The 22,871-nt window shown below is 52.2% G+C and overlaps 1 protein-coding gene across 1 annotated transcript; it reads right to left on the bottom strand.

The window, feature by feature from the left end:
- Positions 1 to 3,438: 3,438 nt before the first annotated feature.
- SLC11A1 (solute carrier family 11 member 1) lies at positions 3,439 to 13,935 on the bottom strand. The gene is made up of 15 exons (XM_052663868.1): positions 13,860 to 13,935; positions 13,185 to 13,318; positions 12,045 to 12,167; positions 11,615 to 11,734; positions 10,424 to 10,530; positions 9,950 to 10,020; positions 9,545 to 9,612; positions 8,988 to 9,143; positions 8,210 to 8,368; positions 6,782 to 6,871; positions 6,555 to 6,674; positions 5,994 to 6,143; positions 4,190 to 4,263; positions 3,684 to 3,837; positions 3,439 to 3,552 (listed from the first exon to the last, which is right to left on the bottom strand). Exons 1-15 carry the CDS (start codon positions 13,933 to 13,935, stop codon positions 3,439 to 3,441), a joined length of 1,716 nt encoding a protein of 571 aa, XP_052519828.1.
- Positions 13,936 to 22,871: the final 8,936 nt, after the last annotated feature.

Here is a 22,871-nt window from a genome sequence, read left to right as displayed (position 1 = left end):
ATCTCCGGATGCCCAGCCGGTGCTGACCCCAAAAGGAAATGGGCGGTGGAGGGCTGAGCGAACCCCTGGCCTTGTCTCTAGTCTGAGCAGCTCTCCTTCCTTCCCCTCCCCTCCCCCTCTCTGGAGGCTGGAACCTGGCCGGCTGTCCCTTCGATGGTCAGAGGAGCGGGGATGGGGCGGGCAGGACCGCGCCCCCGCCGCCCGCCCAGTCGCTATTCCCTTCACTTCTGGCCTCTAAGACACACCCCCATCGCCCCCTCCAAGACTTCGAGGTTGCTGACTCCTCCCAGGAGACCTGCCCTACCTCGCTTACTCCGCCCAACCACCCCCCCCCCGCCCATCCCCCGGCTACGGGGCTCGCCGAGGTGCCCCTTCCGCGCGGGCGGCGTGGATGCAGACAGTCCTGACACCCAGGCAGTGCGGGCTCTAGGGGTCTGTGGGGAGTGAGTTGCCGGTGGAAGCGTTCTGGAGGGTGAGGCGGGTTCTTCGAGTTTCCCCGGGAAAGGAAACCCACACCCAGCTGCTGTCTCCCCTACCCTCTCTGCTACAGCAGGTGGGGGTCGCCGTGCAGTTTAGTTTAATGTTTCGTTGGTTTGCACTCCAGGAGAAATCAAGTCATGGAGACTGTGAGTCGAGAAACACTAGGACTCACCCAGGCTCGGTCTGGCAACTCGGGACACCATCCAGCATCTCAGCTTCCCCCGTCTGACAGCTGGAGTCCCACCCGGGCAAGTGGGTAGGCGGCAGGCGGAGACAAAGACTGGACACACTGCCCCGAGGCACACCTGGTGCACCTTCCCACAGGGCAGGGTGGATGCCGAGTGAGTCAGGAGGTCTGGGGGTGTGTAGTGGTAAGAGTTGTGGGTGGAAGTTTTGGGGGAGAGTTAAGGCGTCAGGCCACTCCCAGCTGCAGGGGCTGGAGGATTCTCTAGTTAGATCTGAACTTGACAAGCGGGGTGGGGGGAAGCTGGGAGGACCAGAGCTACTGGGGAAGGGGTAGCCTTTTGGGTAGGGAGGGGTGCAGGCAGGGGAATGAATGGCCTTGGCCTGACCTCATGGCTAACCCCTTACCGAGGCTCCTCCCCCTTCCTTTGGTCCCCTCCCCCTCCCTTTCCCCCAAGTTCTAAAGTTCCAAGCTTGACTACTCATGTGACCAGCCGGCCTGTTTCTCTGGGGAACTCCCAGCAAGGTTGCGTGTCTCTAGCTTCTGCACACACCGATACACAACCCCAACTCCTGGCATGCTCACCCCCCTCTTGAGGGCTCCCCCTCCATCTATTCAGTTTTCAAAATACTGTCTAGTACTTGATCTCTGGACCTTGCCTCACTTTTTGCAGGTGTGCTGACACTGTTATCGGTTTGTTGTGGTTTACTTACCCCCTGTCCCAACTCCTCCAAGTAGTCTTTATTTAGAGACTGTGCCTCCCTCCCCCATGTCCAGCACAGGCCTAGTGCCCAACTATTGCCTAGAGAATTGTTTAAAGAGGTGGACAGGGGGTACAGCTGGGGGCACCTCCGGGAAGTAAGAAAAAGGGTCTCCCCTTTCTCGGCTACCTGGCTCCCATTCATCCCCTCTTCCATGGGCCCCATCTTCTCCAGGACCAAGCCAGGAGAAGAGGATTGGGCAGCTTGCTAGTCTGAGTACCTCTCCACGGTTGTGTAGGGTGAGCCAGACCTGTCCCATCCCGGTCCTCTCAGAGGGCCCCACTTGTTTTGTTGCCCTTTTAAGAAAGAGGAAATTCTTTTCATAAACAAGCGCCTCAACCTGAGCGCGGAGCCGGACTGCCTGCCCGCCGCCTCCCCGGGAAATCAGGGGTGCTTCCAGGCACACCGCCCACTCCAAGCTCAATCTAGGGGGCAAGACTGGCGGCCCGTCCTCGCCGCTGCTCGCCACCGGGGTTGAGGGCGGGCGGCGTTGGGGGGAGGGGGGGTCCCAGAGACTGGAAGAGGCCGGAGGAGGGACTTGGGGGAGCCTAGAAACAGCTCAGGGAACGTCTGTAAAGTGCAGTCCCTGCAAGGGGCGAAGGGGCGCCGGGCCGCTCCCTGCGGCCGAGGGGGTTCCCCGCCCACGAAGCTCACCCCTACCCTCCAGCCTGGGCGGATTCCGAGGCCCCCGGGCGCGAGGCCGGAGTGACCGCCTCCTCTTTGGAGGCGGGGAGTACCGGCGCTCGGGACCGTCCCTTGCCCCTAGGGGGAGCTGGGAGACAGCGCCCTGGGGGCGTCTACCGCGCGGCGTGGGAGTCTCGGCCTCCTGGTCCCCTGGGGAGATGGCAAATGAATTGGGCCTCGGAGGCATGGACTCTTGGGTTCTTTGTGACCCTGGTGCCCGAAGGGAGGAGAACCACGCTTCCGTTTTACTGCCTGAAAAGTGGGTTTCGGGTGGAACCGAAAGGCTGAGGCCACTCTAGTGAGAGTAGGAGGCGAGAGGCAGACATTCTAGGACGGGGGACACTTGATGGTTCAGGGATTTTGTGCTTGCCTGTCTCCATTTCCCTTCTCTTTTGGATTAAGCGGTAAATTCGCATTTATTTGATGGGGTTCTCTGGTGGCTTAGAGGTTAAAGCATCTCCCTGCAATGAGGGAGACCTGGGTTCCAGCCCTGGGTTGGGAAGATCCCCTGGAGAAGGAAATGGCAACCCACTCAATCCCATGGAGGGAGGAGTCTGGTAGGCTACAGTCCACGGGGTTGCTACAGTCCACGGGGTTGCAAAGAGTCAGACACAACTGAGCTACTTCACTTACTTCACTTAAATTTATTTGGGCTTCCCCAGTGGTTCAGTGGTAAAGAATCTGCCTGCATTGCAGGAGATGCAGGAGATAGTGGTTCCCTGAGTGGGGAAGATCCCCTGGAGGAGGGCATGACAACCCACTCCAGTATTGTCTAGAGAATCTCATGGACAGAGGAGCCTGGTGGGCTGCGGTTCATGGGGACGCAAAGAGTCTGACATGACTGAAGAGGCTAAGCACAACAGCGTTTATTTAGCATTTTCAGACTCTTACTTTAAGTCAGTTTGGAGCCTGGGTCCCACTCTGGACGAGGTGGGTCTGTCAGGTCACTCCTGTGATAGTGCTCAGCAACTTTTGGAATTATGGTTCTTTTGTTTTTAAATCTGAAGTGCTAGGCTCTGCGTTCAAGTGTCTTATTTACAACCACTGCAAGGTAGGTGTCCCCATTTAATACTCAAGAATACCGAGATCTGAGCTAGGAAATAGCAGGTCCCTATGGCTTGGCCGGCTTCCAGAACTCCCTCTCCATCTTGCTGTGTGTACACACACACACACACACACACACACACACCCCTTGCCTGGCAGGCCACTCCCTCTCCATCTTGCTGTGCGTGCACACACACACACACACACACACACACACACACACACCCCCTTGCCTGGCAGGCCACTGCTCACGCATCCCACCCGTGGCCAGGCCCTGGTGGGAGTTCATCCCGAGGTCCTTCCCTCCTCCTGATCCTCTCCAGGAAGCCCATACAGAAAGCGTTGGTGGGAACTGTGGGCCAGACGAGTGGCTCCCTGGGTGATGAGACAGGTCCAGACCTGAGGGAGGGGCGGCTATGAGGGGAGAAGACCTACGAGGAAGCCCCCAGTGCATCCCCGCTACGCCCTCCATCTGTGGTCTCCTCTCCTTGCCTCCCCAATCCCCCAGGCACCCGCCGACCCAGCAGTACCAGGTAAGTGGTGAGGCCCAGGTAGGCTGCGGCCAGCAGTGCTACAAGGCTGAAGTAGGCAGGGTGGGGGAGGCTGGGCACGTAGCTGATCACGAAGTAAAGGTTGACGGCACAGACCAGCACCATGATGGAGGAAGTGATAATTTTGCTCACCCTTGGGAATGAGAGGGAGATTCAGGATCGGCTGCATCTCCCCCAGGGCCCACAGTCAGCCTGGAGGTAACTAGGGCTTCCCAGGGCTGTGGGGTCTGGTGTAGACCCCTGGCCATCTTCTGCCTCCTGGGCTGGCCGGGCACTACACGGGCATGATTTGGCAAGAGTAGGGGCTGAGGTGAGGGGGAGGAGCTCAAGCTCTAGAAATAGCCCCTGGCTCAGGATTCCAGTCCTGGCTCCTCCCCTTGCTAGCTATCAGATGTTCCTTATCTGGAATAGTGAGAATTCCTACCTCTTGGCAGTTGTGAGGATCAAGTGCGATAAGCCCAGTGCTGGGGTTGGGGAGTACTCACAGGCCGTTGGCAAACTCCTGCATCAGGGCGGGCATGCTGGTGAAGGTGAGGATGGGCAACACAGCGAACGGAAGCTGGGGAGAGTCAGAAGGAAGGGGCTGAAGGGCCCTGCGTCAGAGCACAGTGAGGAGGGGAGGAGCAGGCCAGGGCTCCAGTCACCTCTGCTTCACTGTGCAACCTTGGGAAAGTCCCCTAACCACTCTGAACCTGTTTTTCCACATCCATTGCTTCCATTGTGTGTGCTAGTCTCTCAGTTGTGTCTGACTCTTTGGAACCCCACGAACGATAGCCTACCAGGCTTCTCTGTCCATGGGATTTCCCAGGCAAAAATCAATTCAGTTCAGTCAGTCAGTCGTGTCCGACTCTTTGTGACCCCATGGACTGCAGCACGCCAGGCTTCCCTGTCTATCACCAACTCCCGGAGCTTACTCAAACTCATGTCCATCGACTCGGTGATGCCATCCTAATCATCTCATCCTCTGTCATCCCTTCTCCTGCCTTCAACCTTTCCCAGCATCAGAGTCTTTTCCAGTCAGTCAGTTCTTCGCATCAGGTGGCCAAAGTACTGGAGCTTCAGCTCCAGCAGTAGGCCTTCCAATGAATATTCAGGACTGATTTCCTTTAGGATGCACTGGTTGGATCTCCTTGCAGCCCAAGGAACTCTCAAGAGTCTTCTCCAAAACCATGCAGTTCAAAAGCATCAATTCTTTAGCGCTGAGCTTTATAGTCCAGCTCTCACATCCATATATGACTACCGGAAAAACCATAGCTTTGACTAGACGGACCTTTGTTGGCAAAGTAATGTCTCTGCTTTTTAGTATGCTATCTTGGTTGGTCATAGCTTTTCTTCCAAGGAGCAAGCATCTTTTAATTCATGGCTGCGGTCACCATCTGCAGTGATTTTGGAGGAATACTGGAGTGGATTGCCATTTCCTTCTCCAGGGGATCTTCCCAGCCCAGGGATCGAAGCCAGATCTCCCACTGCAGACAGATTCTTTACCATCTGAGCCACCAAGGAAGCCTCAAGGTTGTGGGGGCTCCAAAACAGGAGAAAGTATTTGGGGGCTCTGGCCCCAGGCTATCTGAGTGCATCCTAGCTCTGCTGTTCTGTGCTTAGTCACTCAGTTGTGTCCAACTCTTTGTGACCCCATAAAATGTAGCCCACCAGGCTCCTCTGTCCATGGGGATTGTCCAGGCAAGAATACTGGAGCGGGTTGCCATGCCCTCCTCCAAGGGATCTTCCCAACCCAGAGATCGAACCCAGATCTCCCGCGTTGCAGGCAGATTCTTTACCATCTGAGACACCAGGGAAGCCCCCTGGCTCTGCTGCTACTGCTAAGTCACTTCAGTCGTGTCTGACTCTGTGCGACCCCACAGACGGCAGCCCACCAGGCTCCCCCGTCCCTGGGATTCTCCAGGGAAGAACACTGGAGTGGGTTGCCATCTCTTTCTCCAATGCATCAAAGTGAAAAGTGAAAGTGAAGTCGCTCAGTCGTGTCTGACCCTCAGTGACCCCATGGACTGCAGCCTTCCAGGCTCCTCCGTCCATGGGATTTTCCAGGCAAGAGTACTGGAGTGGGGTGCCATTGGTCTCTTCATTGCGTGCATCAGTTTTTCCATCTGCAAAATGGGGATAATGGCAGTTCCTACACCCTGGGGCAGCTATGGGTAGTACCAGAACCTTGTAGGTAAAGTGTGTTTAGAATAGTGCCTGGGAGGTGGGGGAGTCTGGGGACGTAGGGGATTGCTGTGGTTCCTGTTTGGCCCCACAGGGCGGAGGAGGTGGTAGGGCCCGCAGGCTCACCAGCAGGCTCTGCAGCACGTTGAGCAGGTCATTGAGGCCTGACAGGTCCTGCAGGTCCCTGAAGACAGCCAGGAGCACAGTGGGCAGGATGGCGCAGGAGCGAGTGAGCAGGACTCGGGCGAAGCGTGACCACCGCAGCTTCAGAAAGCCCTGGGGGATGCAGGGAGAACTTGGTGGCGGGATGCAGGACTGGGGTTCCAGGGGAGGAATCCTCCATCTTCCCTCAGCCCATCTGATACCTGCAGGAACCCTCTGTTTTTTCCATCATTGAAATGGGGAAAGCTCTGTCTATAGTTGGTGGTGAGGGGATAGATGGGGACAAATTGGGGGCAAGGTTTTTACCCCCTACAGGTGATTGCTGAAGCCTAAACGGTTTTGGAGAAAAGGCTCCTATTAGTCCTGGGTGAGTCTCAGGCCTCACCTCCCTAAATCTCAGTTCTCTCATCTGTGTAGTGGGGCTTGTAAGGGTACCCATTGGGCTGCCTTAAGGATTAAGGAGGCCCACGTTCGAGTCCTGAGTGGTCAGCCTTGTGCTCAGACACCGGCCCGGCCCAGCCACACCTCCATCACAAACTGTCCCGCGTAGGTGCCGGTCATGGTGGAGCTCTGCCCAGCAGCCAGGAGACCCACGGCCCAGATGTACAGGGCTGCAGGGCCAAAGAGGCAGCCCAGGATCACGCCCTGGAAGGAGGGGTGTGGTCAGACCATGGACCCGCCCCCTTCTCACGCAGGCTCCGCGGGATGGAGCCCTTCCTCGCCCACCCCAGCCCTGCCATTGGCTTGCTTACTCCTTGGTAAATGTCCACGGCCACTGTCAGGTTGTCCCTGGGAAAGATCGTCGCATAGTCGTGGAGGCTGCTGTTGGCACAGATGTTGAACTGCGGGCACCGGGCAGTAGGAAGGAGATGTGAGGCACACACTCAATACTGGAAAATCAGACCTCCAAGCCTTGACCAAGGGTTGAAAACTGGTGGCCCACAGTCTGAATCCAGCCCGACATATTTTGCTTGGCCAACAATTTTTTTTCTTTAATGTGAATTTGTTGACAACATTTACAATTTACAAGCCTGGTTTCTAGCTTCTCTTTGATGGTGACAGCTGGCATTACCACAGAGACACAATTGGTTGGCAGTGACTCAAGCAAACCCACAGGCCTGTCTCCCTTACCTGGGACCCACTTCCCACAGCCCTGTGACTTGGTTGGTCTCGAAGACAACGTGTGACTATAGTTTGCCATCCTGTTTAGATCTCTCTCCTTGTGCTAAGGAGCAGAGACTCACAGAGAGGCATGACCTCACAAGGTCACACAGCAAGGCACCCAACAGTACCTGTGTGCCCTGAGTCCTGGCTAGTCTGTTCCAACCCCAAAACCCCCCTTTAGTGCCTCTGAATAGAGATTTACCCAAAAACAGACAGACCCAGGTCCCAAATCCCAGAAAGCCAGGGAGGAGCTGGTTGGTTCCTTCTCCTTCAGAGTCCACTCAAATGCCATCTCGTCCAAGAGGCCTCTACTGGCCACCTGGGCTAATATAGAAGCCCCTCCCGCCCCACACCCCCAATTATGTTTCATCACCCCCTTTATTTTCTTTACATTGTTCACATTTTCCTTTGAAATCAGTCAACTGATTGGTTGATTTTTTCCAGTTTGCTCACTGCCTTCAAAGTTAATCTACAGGGCAAGGCCTTTGTATCATTGGCTGCCGTATTCCCATGGTCTAATACACTGGCTGATACTTAACAAATGCTCAATAAATATTTGCTGAATGAATGACAGTTTATCTGCTAGTAATGAAGACTATCACTAGAAACTCAGGAGAAGAAACTGCTTGCATATTCCCAACCCCACGCTCATCCTTAGGCAGGCACCCCCTCCCAGAAGGTTCTCCCCACAGCTGGGTGGGCAAATCCTGCCCATTCTTCAGGTGCAGCTGGAATGCTGAGTCCTCCAAGACTCAGCTCCCCGACCCCCGCCATCACCTCCCCTGGATGTGTGTGCCTTGGAGCCCTTGGTGTGGGGGCTGACCCTCTGCAAGCCTACAGGGGGCAGCTGTGTCTCCCCAGTGGGGTGGGAAAGGGGATCCCAAACAGAGGCCAGTGTCAAGACTCCCTCCCCTACCAGTGCCTGTAGTGCAAGACAGAGACTCAGAGGGCTTAGCTGCACTCTTTGGAGTCCCCTGCAGAACTTGAGGGGCATGCATATATGGGGTGTGCCTCACCGCAGCCTGGTTGGTTTGCTTGTAGAAGGCTTGCCCAAAGACAGCCATGACAAAGAGGTTGATGAAGAAGGAGACAGACAGGGCGATGGTGGCTTCAATCAGGAAGTACATGTTGGCTTCTCGGATGTCCTCCCGCCGGGACCGGTCTACCTCTCGAGACTGTGAAGGTAAAAGGATGGAAGCATCGAAGCCCCTTAGAGTTGTCCCAGAACTCTCTACCCTCACAGTCTGCTTACGTCCCCCAAACCCCGTTCTCTCTAAAGCCCCCTTGTATGTTAGTCTGGGATAGTCCTTTGTTTCTGTCTCAGGACCTTTGCACTTGCCGGTCCTTCTGCTTAGAATATCTTCTCCCCTAATCTTCCTTCCCATCCTTCATGTTTCGAAAGTCACTGCCGTAGAAAGGCCTTTGCTGGCTACCTTTTCTAGGGGAGCCCCCTCCTCAGTCATCCTCCATCCAAGACTCAGCTCCCCTGTTTCGTTTCCTGCAGAGCATCTTTCACAATCCATTTCTTTCCTTTACTGTTGACTTGCTTATGGTCTGCCTCCCCTACTAGAAATGCATGCTCTAAGAAGTCAGAAGACTTATCTTTTCCCTCACTGATCCTCAGCTCCCAGCACACAGTAGACTCTCTCTATTATTATATTTTGAATAAAGAGTGTTTCACTTCCCTCCTAAATTCAGAGGCAGGAGTCGAAGGGTCGTGGCTTCAGCCTTGAGGGTGGGGCCAGCGTGGCTGTAAGGGAGAGAGCATGTCTCCCTCCCCTCCAGTCTGCTCACCTTGACTAGGGAGGAATGCAGGTAGATGTTGTGGGGCATGATGATGGCGCCAACGATGCCCACGGCCTGCAGCAGCTCGGGCTGGCCACAGCCTGGGCACGAGGGCAGGAACAGGCCCTGAAGCAGTGCTCCCTGAGCAGGCCGAGCCACCACGTACTGTGGGGTGAGTGAAAGTCGCTCAGTCGTATCCAATTCTTTGTGACCCCATGGACTGTAGTCCATGGAATTCTCCAGGCCAGAATACTGGAGTGGGTAGCCTTTCCCTTCTCCAGGGGATCTTCCCGTGCTGTGGGGAGGAGCCTCCTTAGGCCCGGCTCCACCCCTGAGCCTCGGTTCTTACCCTCCAGTCCGCTTCCGGAGGCTGGAGTGGGGGAGAGGGACTGGTGGGGTGGGGGGTGGGGGGTGCGGGAATGGGGTGGGGTGGGGTGGGGGGATGGGGGCTGAGGTGGGGCCGGGGTAGGGAATGGCTAAGGTCCTCTCCCATGTCCCGTCAGGCTCTGCACGGGGCAGAGTAGGGTGGCTTTGGTGCAGGGCCCTGTTTGGCTCTGGCTTCCCACCTCATAGCCGAAGGTCAAGGCCATTATGGTAATAAGAAATCCAAAAAAGGCTTCCAGCTTCCGCAACCCTAGGGTGAGAGCAAAGGGGCTGAACAACAACAACAAAAACCACCCCAAACCAAAACTAACTTAAGCAATTATTAATGGCTGATATCCTGAGCACTTTGTTCCAGCACTGTGCCCCAGGCTTGACCAGTGTTATCGCACTGAATCCTCCCCACAGCCCTGTGACCTCTGTGCTAGTATCTGCGTGTTGTAGATGAAGAAACACTAGTCTGAGTTGCTCAAGGCCGTGCAGAGCGAGGTTGCTCAGAGCCCTTCTCCCAGTTCACCAGAGCACCATTACATTCATTGCCAGCCCCCTCCTCGCCCAAGGTCCGCTGGGGATGAGGGGCACACACCCACCGTAGTTATCGAGGAAGAGGAAGAAGAAAGTGTCCACGATGGTGATGAGGACACCACCCCAGAGCGGGATTCTGAAACCAGAGCAGCCTGGGTCAGCCTAGCCTGGTTCAGGAGTCTGGATCTCCCACCCTCAGGGCTGGAGACTGTGGAATGGGGCCTCCGGGGAGCAGGCACTCAAGGGGCCCCAGACGGCTGAGGGAGAGGGGAGCCGGGGTGCTGGAGACCTAAAATGGCACCTCCATGCTGGGCAGGGGACCAGCGTGGTAGGGAGCTTGGGGCTGAGTACTGAAGCCTCTGATTTGCAGCAAGTCGCTTTACATATCTGGGTCTCTGTTTCCCCATCTGGCAGATTGGGCAATAACTGAGTTAGAGATGACTGCAGGATGAAGTGGTCAGGGGGAAATAGAAGGCCTGGGGAGAAAGCGGCAGTTGTTCCCAGCCCTGGGCTGGAGAACTGGGGCCCCTCTGGAGTACCGTCCGGCTGAGAGCAGACTGAATGCAATAGCTGTGCCAATGACTTCCTGCATGTCCGAGCCCACGATGGCTAGCTCGATGGTCAGCCAGAGGAGAGTGCGGGGCACCTAGGGGAGGACGTGATCCCGTCAGCAAGGCTGTCTCTTGTCTCAGTCTTGCACTCACTATATACCTGGGCTGGAAGCCTGCAAACTACATTTGCAAGTTGGCCTTGCCAGTTGGCTTCATGGTGCCATGGTGGTTTCACATGTAAAATTAGTTAACAGAAACTTCAATTAAATAGAGTCGGGAGATAAGAAGGGGAAGCTTCCACACCCTTCAAAGATAGCAGAGCCCAAGAGAAAGAAGACTCTTCTTTCCTGGAAAGGACTTAGGCGCTGAAAAGTCATGGACTCTTTGTTTGCTATCAGCCTCCCAACTTCCCTTTTCCCTCCATAAAAGTGTTCTTCCCTTGCTGTGTAGAGACCTTGCAGGTGGCTCCCCATGGCTACAGACCCTGAATTATCATTCTCTGCTGATCCTGAATAAATCCATCTTTGCTGGAGAAATATCTGACCTAAAATATCTGTTTTAGGTCAACAGTAAGAAATATTTAAGGAAAATTAAAAAACAGGTAGAGATCTTTTCCCCTGTTTCTGGAGCTGGCCCCAGCAAGGGCACCATGTAGTCTGGGCTCCAATCAGCAGTGGTGGCAGTGTTTCTAGAAGCTCGACAGCAAATGATGTTCCTCAGGTTTCTGTCCAGGAGCTTTCTGGCCTCTGGGTAACACCTCCTTCTCTTGCTCCTTCAGCTCTGTCAACACCTTTGGGACTACATCCTGTATTCGACGCTTTTGACCGATCCAGTGGTATAATTTCTGTTTGCTTGCCTGGACGCTGACAACAGCCAAGTCCCCAGCGTCCACCCCAGCCAATGGTTATTCCACACCAATTCTGCCCCGCCCCCCTCCCTGTTTTTCCTCTTTGGCAAGTCACTTCCCCAGGTTTCAATGTCCTCTTCGGTAAGAAGAGCAAGATACCTCTAGCGTCCCTCTCATTCTGCATTCTATTCGTTTGAGCCTCAGCTTGATCTATCGCGTGGACTTGCAATGCTCCACTTGAGATGATATTTTTATTTGATCATCGAAGCTTTCGATGGCTGTTTGGGATTTTGAGGCTACAGATGCTTCCTGTCCAGGGGCACCAAGCTCACCTTAGGGTAGTAGAGATGGCAGACCTCGCCCAAGTCCTTCCCTGTCACCACGCCCAGCCGGGCAGCCAGTCGCTGGCAGAGCAAGCCCAACACTGTGGCCCACAGCAGCACCCAGAGCAGCTGCGAGAAGTTAGGGAGAGGCCGTCAGCCAGAGGGGCTAGTTTCTGATAACCCCCAAATTGCTGGGACCTTCTAACCTAGGACACTCCCTGGGGAGAGGATGGGGGAGACAAAGCTGGAAGACAACGCCCCCTACACCCCACATTCTGGCACGGCTGCCTTGGAGACCCTTTCCTGGCCCATTTGAACTTAACACCTGTTCCCAGCAACACTGGCCAGGCAGGCCACTCTAGGGAGTTGTGGCATAGCTGGGGGTCTCCACCCGCTTAGCCTGGTCACCACCCTCCCCATGGTGCCCCGACTCCATCACTTTGAATCCAGCCACAGCCCCAGCCTGAAGATCCGACTCGATGTTTCCTGGGTCCAGGAATGCTATGCTCATGAGGAATCCAGGCCCTGTGAAGGCCCAAAGCTTCCGCAGGCTGAATGCACCCTGTGAGGGGGAGTGGAATGAGGGGTCTTAGGTGGGCCCAGCTGGCCTTGGCCAGCCTCCAGTTGACACCTTTCCAGGCTAAGGGCCCAGGCTGGCCAGCCCTGCCCTCGATTCCCCATTCCTGGAGCTATTACCTAGAGGGTTAGTGGAGCACATGGGGTGGGAAGGACTTAGGATTTGCTGAGTCACGGCAGATCAGCTGTCTGGATGGGTTGGTTCTGCAGTCTGCACCTGATTGACCTGCCTCCTGCAGGCCCTGACTCAGCAGATCCTCAGAGCCCAAAGGGGAGCTTTCCTGGGTCAGACCTCCCCGGTCTAACTCCTCCCTTCACAGCCCTTTCTCAGACCACAGGGCCTCGTCTCTGGAGTCCACCAAGCTGAGGGTCTCCCCACCCCCATTCCGGGGAGCCTGAGTCTCTCTGAAGATTCTGGAAATGCAGGATGATGTGTCCTAGGCTTCCCTGGTGGCTCAGACTGGAAAGAATCTGTCTGCAGGGCAGGAGACCTGGGTTCGATGCCTGGGTCAGGAAGATCCCCTGGAGAAGGGAATGGCTATCCATTCCAGTATTCTTGCCTGGAGAATCCCATGGACAGAGGAGCCTGGTGGGCTACAGTCCATGGGGTCGCTGAGAGTCCGACAACTGAGCAAGTAACACACACGCTGTCCCAGCCCACCAGCTTCACCTCTCCCCATGCCCTTGTCTTGCTTCCTTTACTTAAATATTACAACAGATCCTGGAGGCTGCAACCCAAACTCATCCCAGGTCCTTTCCCCTTCCTAGGAGAGCTGAGATTCATTTAAAAAGCCACTTGGTAATTTTTAGACAAATATTAAGCGCCGGAGCTAAGCACTTGGGGACAGAAGCAGGAGGGCGCCAGTTCCCATCGTCTGTCACAGCTGCTTAGAGCCTGGAGGGACTGGCCCTGATCTTCAGGAGACCTCCCTCCCCAGGCTGGTGAGATCCGGCATGATCCGGGACATCCTGAAAGACCCCAGGAAGTCTCCAGCATTCTCACCGATTCTGTATCCGGAATGGGGATCTTCTCACTTAGGTAGGTCCCTCCGGGAGGTGCTTGCTGTGGCCCTGGACTGGGTGGGCTGGAGATGGAGCCATATCTGGTCCCTCCCTGGTTTGGGGTACCCATGTCACCTGCGAAGGGCCCCATGAGCCTTGGTGAGTGACCTGCTTCTTTCTGCTGGCCCAGGGTTAAAGCCATCTGTCCTCTTCCCCCACCTCCTCCTGGCAGAGAAGAGAAATGAAGGCCCCACCGAATAAGAGCCCTTCATTCCCATCTTGGGTCCATCACCTCCACCTATGGACCAGACACTCAGTAGACATGTGAGAAGTGGAGCCTTCAGGGTTCCCTTCTTCCATGGGAGGGCAGAGATTCCCAGATCTAGTTCTCTCTCCATGGAGGATGTGGAGAGGGACATGGGTTCTGAGGAGGCGATACTGACACCACCGCGTGCCATATCCCTGTTGCCTGCAGGAGCCAAGGAAGCTGCAAGGGCTCCGGGTTCACAGAGACGAGGCTCTGCCCTTGGAGGTGTGAAGAGCCCAGCCCCAGGCTGGTGTATGGAACTGTGGTTGAGATCCAGACTCCCACAGTGCAGCAGGGACTTCCCTTGCCCACCCTGGCTCTCCCCATCACACCCCCACTCAGGCTCTGTCCCTGGAGGGATCCGCTCACCTGACATGAGGACCGCAGACTCGGGCACTCTCTGTGCACTCAGTGGCTGGCGTGCCGGGCAGCCCCTCACGGGCATGGCAAGCCCGTGCTTCCTCTCTAGGCAGTGGCAATTGTGCGGGTCCACGCCCTCTTACCCATCCTCAGCTGTTCTAACACACAGGCACGTTGTGAAACACTTTCCAAAGGCAGAAGTGGCCAGTTCTGGAGGAAGGGTCTGGGTGGCCGCAGTAAGGACATTTGTTCCCCTCCTGGCCTGAGCCCCGCAATACCTCTGGCTCCCTTCCAGGCACCCCGAGTTCTGCACCTCTCCCAACTTAGCTCTGATTTTGGACAACTTCCTGCCACTTGGGCATGCATATCTAGATCACATGACTGCCCGCCAGCCCACCCTCACCCTGTACAAGCAGTCAGGTCCTTCTCCTTTTTAATCTTGGGTCCCATGGCCACTAGGAGGAAGGGAGTTCTGATGGCTGTCTAGGTCTCAGTGTCCCTCTGAGTGCCTCAGAGGGAAAGATCTTCTGGCCACTGCCACGGGGACATACACTGAAGATTCAGGGCAAAGAGATCCCCAGAAGAAAGAGGCACTGGAATTCTGGTCTTGGTTCTGCCACCAATCCACTTGACATTGTCACCAGATCACGTCTTGTCTCTGAGCTTGTTGCTTCTGTTAAATGAAGAGTTCAGTCTAGCTAAAAGGTCAAAAGGTGCCCGAGGAGGCCAGGCAGGTAAAATAAACTATGAGACAGGTTGGGAATGAGAACAGTGCTGGCTCAGTGCTCAATGACAAGTGATGCTTGGCCTCAGTATCAGGGGGAAGTAATAGGGAGTGGTCGTGGTTTAGTCACTAAGTTGTGTCCGACTCTTGCGACCCCATGGACGTAGCCCGCCAGGCTCCTGTGTCCATGGGATTTTCCAGGCAAGAATACTGGAGTGGAATGCCATTTCCTCCTCCAGGGGATCTTCCCAACCCAGGAATCAAACCCAGGTCTCCTGCATTGCGGGCAGATTCTTTACCAACTGAGCTATGAGGGAAGGAGGGAATGATGGAGACAAAGGTCATAAAATCTGTCTGGAGAGGGCAGTGCTCACAGAGTTCCAGCCAGTTGTCATGTGAGGATGTGGGTCCACTGTCACTATGTCGTCTGTTTTGTCAAGGATGCTGGAAATTTTATGCAACATATGCTGTTTGAATACTGGGCTCAAATGTTTTGCAAATATTGGGTGACTTAAGCAAGGATTTCTATGGGCCGGATTCCGCTTTAGGATGATCAATCTGTTAGCTCTAGGCCGTTCCAGCTCCCAATCTCTTCTCCTTGCCAGCTGCCAGCTCCTTTATCCCCCAACTTACCTCCCTCAGAGTCTTCTCCCTGCCATGCCCACTCATGTTTTCTATCCTATAACCTTTCTTTTCTGCCAAGAAGATTGAAAACTTGAATTGTCATGGGGTTTCCAACTCCAAAGTCTGGACCTCCAGACACAGAGAAAATCAGGGCTTGTTCTCAAGCCCAGGCTTGATCTGGGATATGATGTCTCCCCAGGTTGAGTCAAAAACTTGAGCCAAAGCTTGGAAACCAAGGGTGGGGGGAGGCAGCCGATTTCCTGGCTCCTCGTTGATGAGAGAGGCTGGAGGGACAGGAGAGGCAAGGGTTGAGGGGTGAGTGGTTGAGTCACGGGTGAGAGAGCAGCACTGTGGTTTGTCGCTGTGCAATCCCATTGCTCAAGTCACCAGCCTTGATCTCTAGGGTTTACACAGGTTTGCAATCACTACTTTGGATTCATGTGGGGAGGCTGGGGGATAGGGCTGGAGTAGGAGGCTGTGATGGTTTAATTTTTGTTGTCAGTTTGAGCCATGGGGAGCCCAGTAATTTGGTCAAACATTCTAGGTGTGTCTGTGAGGGTGTTTTTGGAGGACATTAAGATTTGAATTGCTAGCCTGGGTAAATCAGATTTCTCTCCCTAATATGGGTATCATCCAGTGAATTTGACAAGAACACAAGGCTGAGAAAGGGAGAATTCTCTTTCTCGATGAGTGCCTTTGAACGGGAACACTAGTTCTCTGGTCGTCAGGCTTAGTTTGGACTAGAACTTATATCATCAGCCCTCCTGTTTCTCAGACCTTCAGACTCAGATTGGAATTATATATGCCATTGACTCCAGGGTCTTCAGCTTGCAAATCTTGGGACTTCTTGCCCTCTATACTCTCATGGGCCAGGTCCTTATTATCTATCTGCCTGTCTATTTCTATTTTCTGTTGGTTCTGTTTCTCTGGAGACCCTGACTAAGACAGAGGTCTTCCTCTTTGCCTTTTTTGTGAGGCCTTCCCTATAGCTAGGTACTTGGTAAGTGTAACTGATTAATGACTGATCAAACCCAGCACAAACTCTGCCTTGCACAAGAGGCAGTATGTGTAATGGTTAAGAGCAGGGCTTTCTGGCCAGTGTCTCCATGAGCCAGAGCTCTGGAAATCTGCATAGCGGTCCCCTCAGATCTGGAGTTGTTGCTGAATACCAAGCCCTACATGCATAGAGTGAAATTGCATGAAGCCCAATTCAATCAAAATGGATCACAGACTTAAATATAAATTTAAAACTATAAAACTTTTAGAAAAAAAGTAAGGGAGGGAATTCCTTGGCAGTCCAGTGGTTAGGATTCTGCATTTTCACTGCTGTAACTCGGGTTCCATCCCTGGTGGAGGGACTTAAGATCTGTAAGCCACAGAGCATGGCCCAAAACAAAAAAGAAAAAAAAAAGGTAGGAGAAAATCTTCAGGATCTAGGACTAGACGAAGACTTGTCAGACTTGACACCAAAAGCATGACTGATAAAGGGGAAAAGGATGAATTGGACCTTATCAAAATGAAAACTTTTGCTCTGTGAAGAACCATGTTAAGAGAATGAAGAGAAAAGCTAAAAATTCAGAGAAAATATTTACAAACCACGTATCTGACAAAACACCAGTATCTAGAAATAGGGAACTCTCTTAACACTCGAGAGTGAAAACACAAGCAGTCCAGTTAGAAATGGGCAGGGAGTTCCCTGGTGGTCCAGTGGTTGCACTTCGGTGCTTTCACTGTGACCAGGGATTCAATCCCTGGTTGGGGAACTGAGATCCCACAAGTCTCGTGATGTGGCCAAAAAAATAAAATAAAAAACGAAAACGAAATGGGCAGAAAGTCATGAACACACACTTCACCAAACAGGACATACAGATGGCAAACAAATATATGAAAAGATGTTTAGCGTAGTTAGCCATTCAGTTCAGTTCAGTTCAATTCAGTCGCTCATTCATGTCCGACTCTTTGCGAACCCATGAATTGCAGCACGCCAGGCCTCCCTGTCCATCACCAACTCCTGGAGTTCATTCAAACTCATGTCTATCGAGTCGGTGACGCCATCCAGCCATCTCATCCTCTGTCGTCCCCTTTTCCTCCCGCCTCCAATCCCTCCCAGCATCAGTCTTTTCTAATGAGTCAACTGTTCGTATGAGGTGGCCAAAGCACTGGAGTTTCAGCTTTAGCATCATTCCTTCCAAAGAAATCCCAGGGCTGATCTCCTTCAGAATGGACTGGTTGGATCTCCTTGCAGTCCAAGGGACTCTCAAGAGTCTTCTCCAAAACCACAGTTCAAAAGCATCAGTTCTTCGGTGCTCAGCTTTCTTCACAGTCCAACTCTCACATCCATACATGACTACTGGAAAAACCATAGCTTTGACTAAATGGACCTTTGTTGGCAAAGTAATGTCTCTGTTTTTGAACATGCTATCTAGGTTGGTCATAACTTTTCTTCCAAGGAGTAAGCATCTTTTAATTTCATGGCTACAGTCATCATCTGCAGTGATTTTGGAGCCCTCCAAAAATAAAGTCTGACACTGTTTCCACTGTTTCCCTATCTACTTGCCATGAAGTGATGAGACCAGATGTCATGATCTTCGTTTTCTGAATGTTGAGCTTTAAGCCAATTTTTTCACTCTCCTCTTTCACTTTCATCAAGAAGCTTTTAGCTCCTCTTCACTTTCTGCCATAAGGGTGGTATCATCTGCATATCTGAGGTTATTGATATTTCTCCCAGAAATCTTGATTCCAGCTTGTGCTTCTTCCAGCCCAGCATTTCTCATGATGTACTCTGCATATAAGTTAAATAAGCAGGGTGACAATATACAGCCTTGATGTACTCCTTTTCCTATTTGGAACCAGTCTGTTGTTCCACGTCCAGTTCTAACTGTTGCTTCCCGAACTGCATATAGGTTTCTCAAGGAGCCATTAGGGAAATGCAAATGAAATCATAATGAGATATGACTACATCCCAATCAGAGTGGCTAAAAAGTAGTCACAATATCAAATATTGATGAGGATATGGAGAAACTAGGTCAATCACTCATGTATTGCTTGTGGGAATATAAAAAATGGTATAACCACTCTGGAGATAGTTTGAAAATTTCTTTAAAAATTAAAGATGTGGTCTTCCCTGGTGACTCAGTGGTAAAGAATCTGCCTGCCAATGTAGGAGACATGAGTTTGATCCCTGATCCTAGAGGATCCCAGTGCGGTGGAGCAGCTAAGCCGGAGCTCCACAACTATTGAGCCTGTGCTCTGGAGCCTGGCAGCCTGCATACCGCACCTTCTGAAGCCCATGCTCAGGGGCAGAGAAGCCACTGCAACGAGAAGCCCCCACTTGCCACAGCTGGAGAGGGCCCAGGCACAACAATGAAGACCAGCACAGCCAAAAATAAATTATAACCCCCGCAAAAGTTAAAAATGCAACTACTATATGATTTAGCAACTGCACTCCTAGGCATTTTTTTTAAAACTGGAGAAATGATAATTTATGTTCACACAGAAATCTGTACACAAATTTTTATAGCAGCTTTAATTATAAGAGCTCAAGCTGGAAACAATCCGTACCATTCTTCAACAGGTGAATGGTTAACCAAAGTACAGTACATCCATACCATTGACTATCCTGTGATATTCATACTGTATACTATGGTATACATGTATCCCAGAGAGGCTAAAACTTACATTCAAACTAAAACTTGTATACAGATGTTGATAACAGCTTTATCTCTAATAGCCCAAAACTAAAATTAGCCTAGCTGTCATTCAACAGGAGAATGGTTAAACTAAGTGCAGTACAAACCATTGATTACTATTTAGCTGTGAAAGGAACGAACTACGGATACACACAGTAACCTGGAAGACTCTCCAAGAAATCATGCTAAATGAAAAAAAATCAATTTGTAAAGTTTTCATGTTTTACTCTTTCATTATGTAACATTTGTACGTAAGTAAGAGTAAAACTCGGAGAAGGCAATGGCACCCCACTCCAGTACTCTTGCCTGGAGAGTCCCATGGACGGTGGAGCCTGGTGGGCTGCAGTCCCTGGGGTCGCTGGGCACGACTGAGCGACTTCACTTTCACTTTTCACTTTCATGCATTGGAAATGGCACCCCACTCCAGTACTCTTGCCTGGAGAGTCCCATGGATGGCGGAGACTGGTGGGCTGCAGTCCATGGGGTCGCTGGGAGTCAGGCACGACTAAGCGACTTCACTTTTGCTTTTCACTTTCGTGCATTGGAGAAGGAAATGGCAACCCACTCCAATGTTCTTGCCTGGAGAATCCCAGGGACAGCGGAGCCTGGTGGGCTGCCGTCTATGGGGTCGCGCAGAGTCGGACACTACTGAAGTGACTTAGCAGCAAGAGTAAAACTAGGGACATCTGAAAAAGAGCTATGGGTTGTGTCAAGGTCAATATCCTGGTTGATTGAAAGCAGAGATTCAAACAGATACTTGTACACTTGTGTTCAGAGCAATGTTTTTCACAGTAGCCATAAAGAGGAAATAATTCAAATATCTATCAAGAGGAATACAGTGCTATATCTAAAGTGGAGAATTCCATGGACAGAGGAGCCTGGCAAGTTACAGTCCATGGAGGTCACAAAGAGCCAGACACAACTGAGTGACTATCACTTTCACTTTATGGAATTCTCCAGGCCAGAATACTGGAATGGGTACCTTTCCCTTCTCCAGGGGATCTTTCCAACCCAGGAATCGAACCCAGGTCTCCCGCAATGCTGGCGGATTCTTTACCAGCTGAGTCAGAGGGAAGCCCCTTTATGTATATATTACCACCAAAAAAAAAAAAATGTGGAAAAAATCCTGGTTGTGATATTGTCGTTTAGTTTTTTAACTATTTTTGGTTGCGCTGGGTTTTTGCTGCTGCATGCAGCCTTTCTCTAGGTGCGGTGACTGTGGCTACTCTTCCTTGTGGTGCTTGGGCTTCTCCCTGCGGTGGCTTCTCTTGTTGTGGAGCACGGTTCTCTAGAGCTCAGTCTCAGTAGTTGTGGCATGTGAGCTTAGTTGCTGCATGTGAGATCTTTCTGGATCAGGGATCGAACCTGTGTCCCCTGCATTGACAGGTGGATTCCTAACCACTGGACCACCAGGGAAGTTCCATATTGTATTATAGTTTTCCATACGTTCAGAGATATATATAGCTTAGGAGTATGGAGTAAGAAGAGGAAGTCACAGATGTTCTGGGGACAAATGATACAATCTAAAAACAAACTGGTCTTGGAGTGGGAGAGAAGGCAGAGAAGTGGCAGACCCCTTCCCAAGTCTCCTGATGCTCTGCAGAGGAAGGATGTCTGTGGCTAGATGTTACTGCCTTCCCTTCCCCCTCACCACAGCAAAGCATCAGGCACTTGAGGGAGCCCTCAAGGTCTCTGCAGGAACATTCTGGGTGCACTGGGCTGGGTCAACCTTGGTTTCAGTTCTCCACGGATGGGAACTCGCAGTGCTTAGGAGGCTCTTTAAGACCCGGCCGTCCCTACCTCACCATGACTGAGCACTTTCACGCCAGCTTTTCCCTCCTGCCCCACCCCCATTGTGCATCAGCCTTGCTGGACCTCTGACACCAGCCTGCCATGCTCAGAGCCTTTGCACTTGCCATTCCTCTGGCTTGCTATTCCCACAGCTCTTCACAGGTCTGACTCCTGATCATTCGGATCCCAACTCAGCTGAGACATCAGAGAGACTCTCCCTTAAGCCTCCACCCATGAATCCCTTTCTGTCCATGACTTGGCCATCATTGTTTTCATAAAAATATCTGAAATTTCACATAATAAATGATCTTTTGTGTTTTCCGTCTGTCTCCTCATGCTATCTGCAAGTGCCATGAGGATAGAAGCTTTGTCTTGTCCCTGCTGATCTCCGAGTGTTCAGAACAATCCTGGCGCATGGAAGGAACCTGAAATTTGTTGAGCTGATTGCCTGACTGAACGAAAAGACCTCATCCTCTATAGCTGTTGCTATCCAGGCTGATAGCCGCTAGCCACTTGTGGCTATTTAAATGGAAATTAATTAAAATTAAAGTAGAACTTCAGTTCCTCAGTCATATTAATCACATTTCTAGTACTCAGTGGCCACATGTGACTGTGGCTACCATACTGTACATTGGCAGATAGAGAATATTTCTATCATTACAGTCTTGTAGATATTGGCCCCTCTTGTCCACTGGAGTGCAAAGCTCTGGGACCTTGTCTCTTAGCTGGTGGGAAGAATGAACAGATGGAAGGATGGAGTCTACGTACCAATTACCAGCTGCCACATTGGGGGTGGCCCCCTATTTGTTACTGAGCTGTATTGGGCAGAAACAAGCCACTGGCCAGAACTGTCATTAACCAAGGAGCCAAAAGGAGGTGGTGATCGCCTGCCTATCCTTTGTAACTGGGGATCCTCCATGCAGTTTAGGGGTTCCTGTGTGTAGTGGAGACTGGGAGGAAGAAGGTATGCTGGTGGCATGGGGAGGGAGGGAGGGTTGGAAAGCTTCTGGAGTGTTGTTGAGCAAGGCTACTGGTGAACACATTGACTTCTTTTTTTCTTTGATGGCAGCAGGCAATTATGCTGAGTGGGCTCTATTAATTATTCTGTTTGCCAAAAGCCCCTCCCCTCTATCCAGACTAACCTAGGGACTAAAAATGTGGGGTTTTCTTATTTTGTTTATTTATTTCGCTGCACCAGGTCTTAGTTGCAGCCTGTGGGATCTTTATTTGCAGCATGCAAATTGTTAATTGGGTTAGGGTTAGGGGAATCTTAAGGGCTTTCCTGGAGGCTAAGCGATAAAGAATATCCCTCTACCAATGCAGGAGCCCCAGATGCTGGTTATATCCCTGGGTTGGGAAGATCCCCTGGTGAAGAGAATGGCAACCGGCTCCAGCATTCTTGCCTGGAAAATTCCATGGACAGAGGAGCCTGGTACTCCATGAGATGGCAAAGATTTCCAGTCGAAAAGAGTCCCACATGACTGAGCTATATTGAACACAGACACAGAGTCGGACCTAGTTCCCTCAGCAGGGATCCAACAGGATTTCTTACAATGGGAGCTTGGAATCTTAGGCAATGGGCCACCAGAGAAATTCCTAAAATGTCCGTTTTGGGGATCCAACGTCCAGGTTTGAATCCTATTTCCCACACGTTAAGTCTGTTAACATTTTCATGCCTCTATTTTCTTATTTGTAAAATAGGGATGGTGGTGGTGTAGCCGCTCAGTCATGTCGGACTTTTGCAACCCCATGGACTGTAGCGCCAGGCTCGCCTGTCCATGGAATTCTCCAGGCAAGAAAACTGAAGTGGGTTGACACTTCCTTCTCCAGGGGATCTTCCCGACCCAGGGACTGAACCTGGGTCTCCTGCATTCCAGATTCTTTCGTGACTGAGCCCCCAGGGAAGCCCAAAATAGGGATATTGATCATAATTAAAATCTAGGAAGAAGGGCTGAAAATCGCTCGATAAACCCTGTTCACGTTTCCTATGTTTAGCCCCAGACGCTGGCCAAAGAAGGATCCAGGTCACAGCAGAGGCTGGAGAGCGCCCCGTTTATTCCCATTAGAAACCGCAGGCAGGAAATCGTGCCTCCGGGGTGCGTCCCGCCCGCGTCCGGTCCCAGCCCAGCCCTGACGCCCCCGCTTCCCGTCCAGTCACCGCCAGGGAGGCCCCGGGCCCGCCTTGCTGCCCGC

The sequence above is a fragment of the Budorcas taxicolor genome, chromosome 2 (genome assembly GCF_023091745.1).
Source record: "Budorcas taxicolor isolate Tak-1 chromosome 2, Takin1.1, whole genome shotgun sequence".
Lineage (NCBI taxonomy): Eukaryota > Metazoa > Chordata > Mammalia > Artiodactyla > Bovidae > Budorcas > Budorcas taxicolor.
This window is presented reverse-complemented; position numbering and strand designations above follow the sequence as displayed.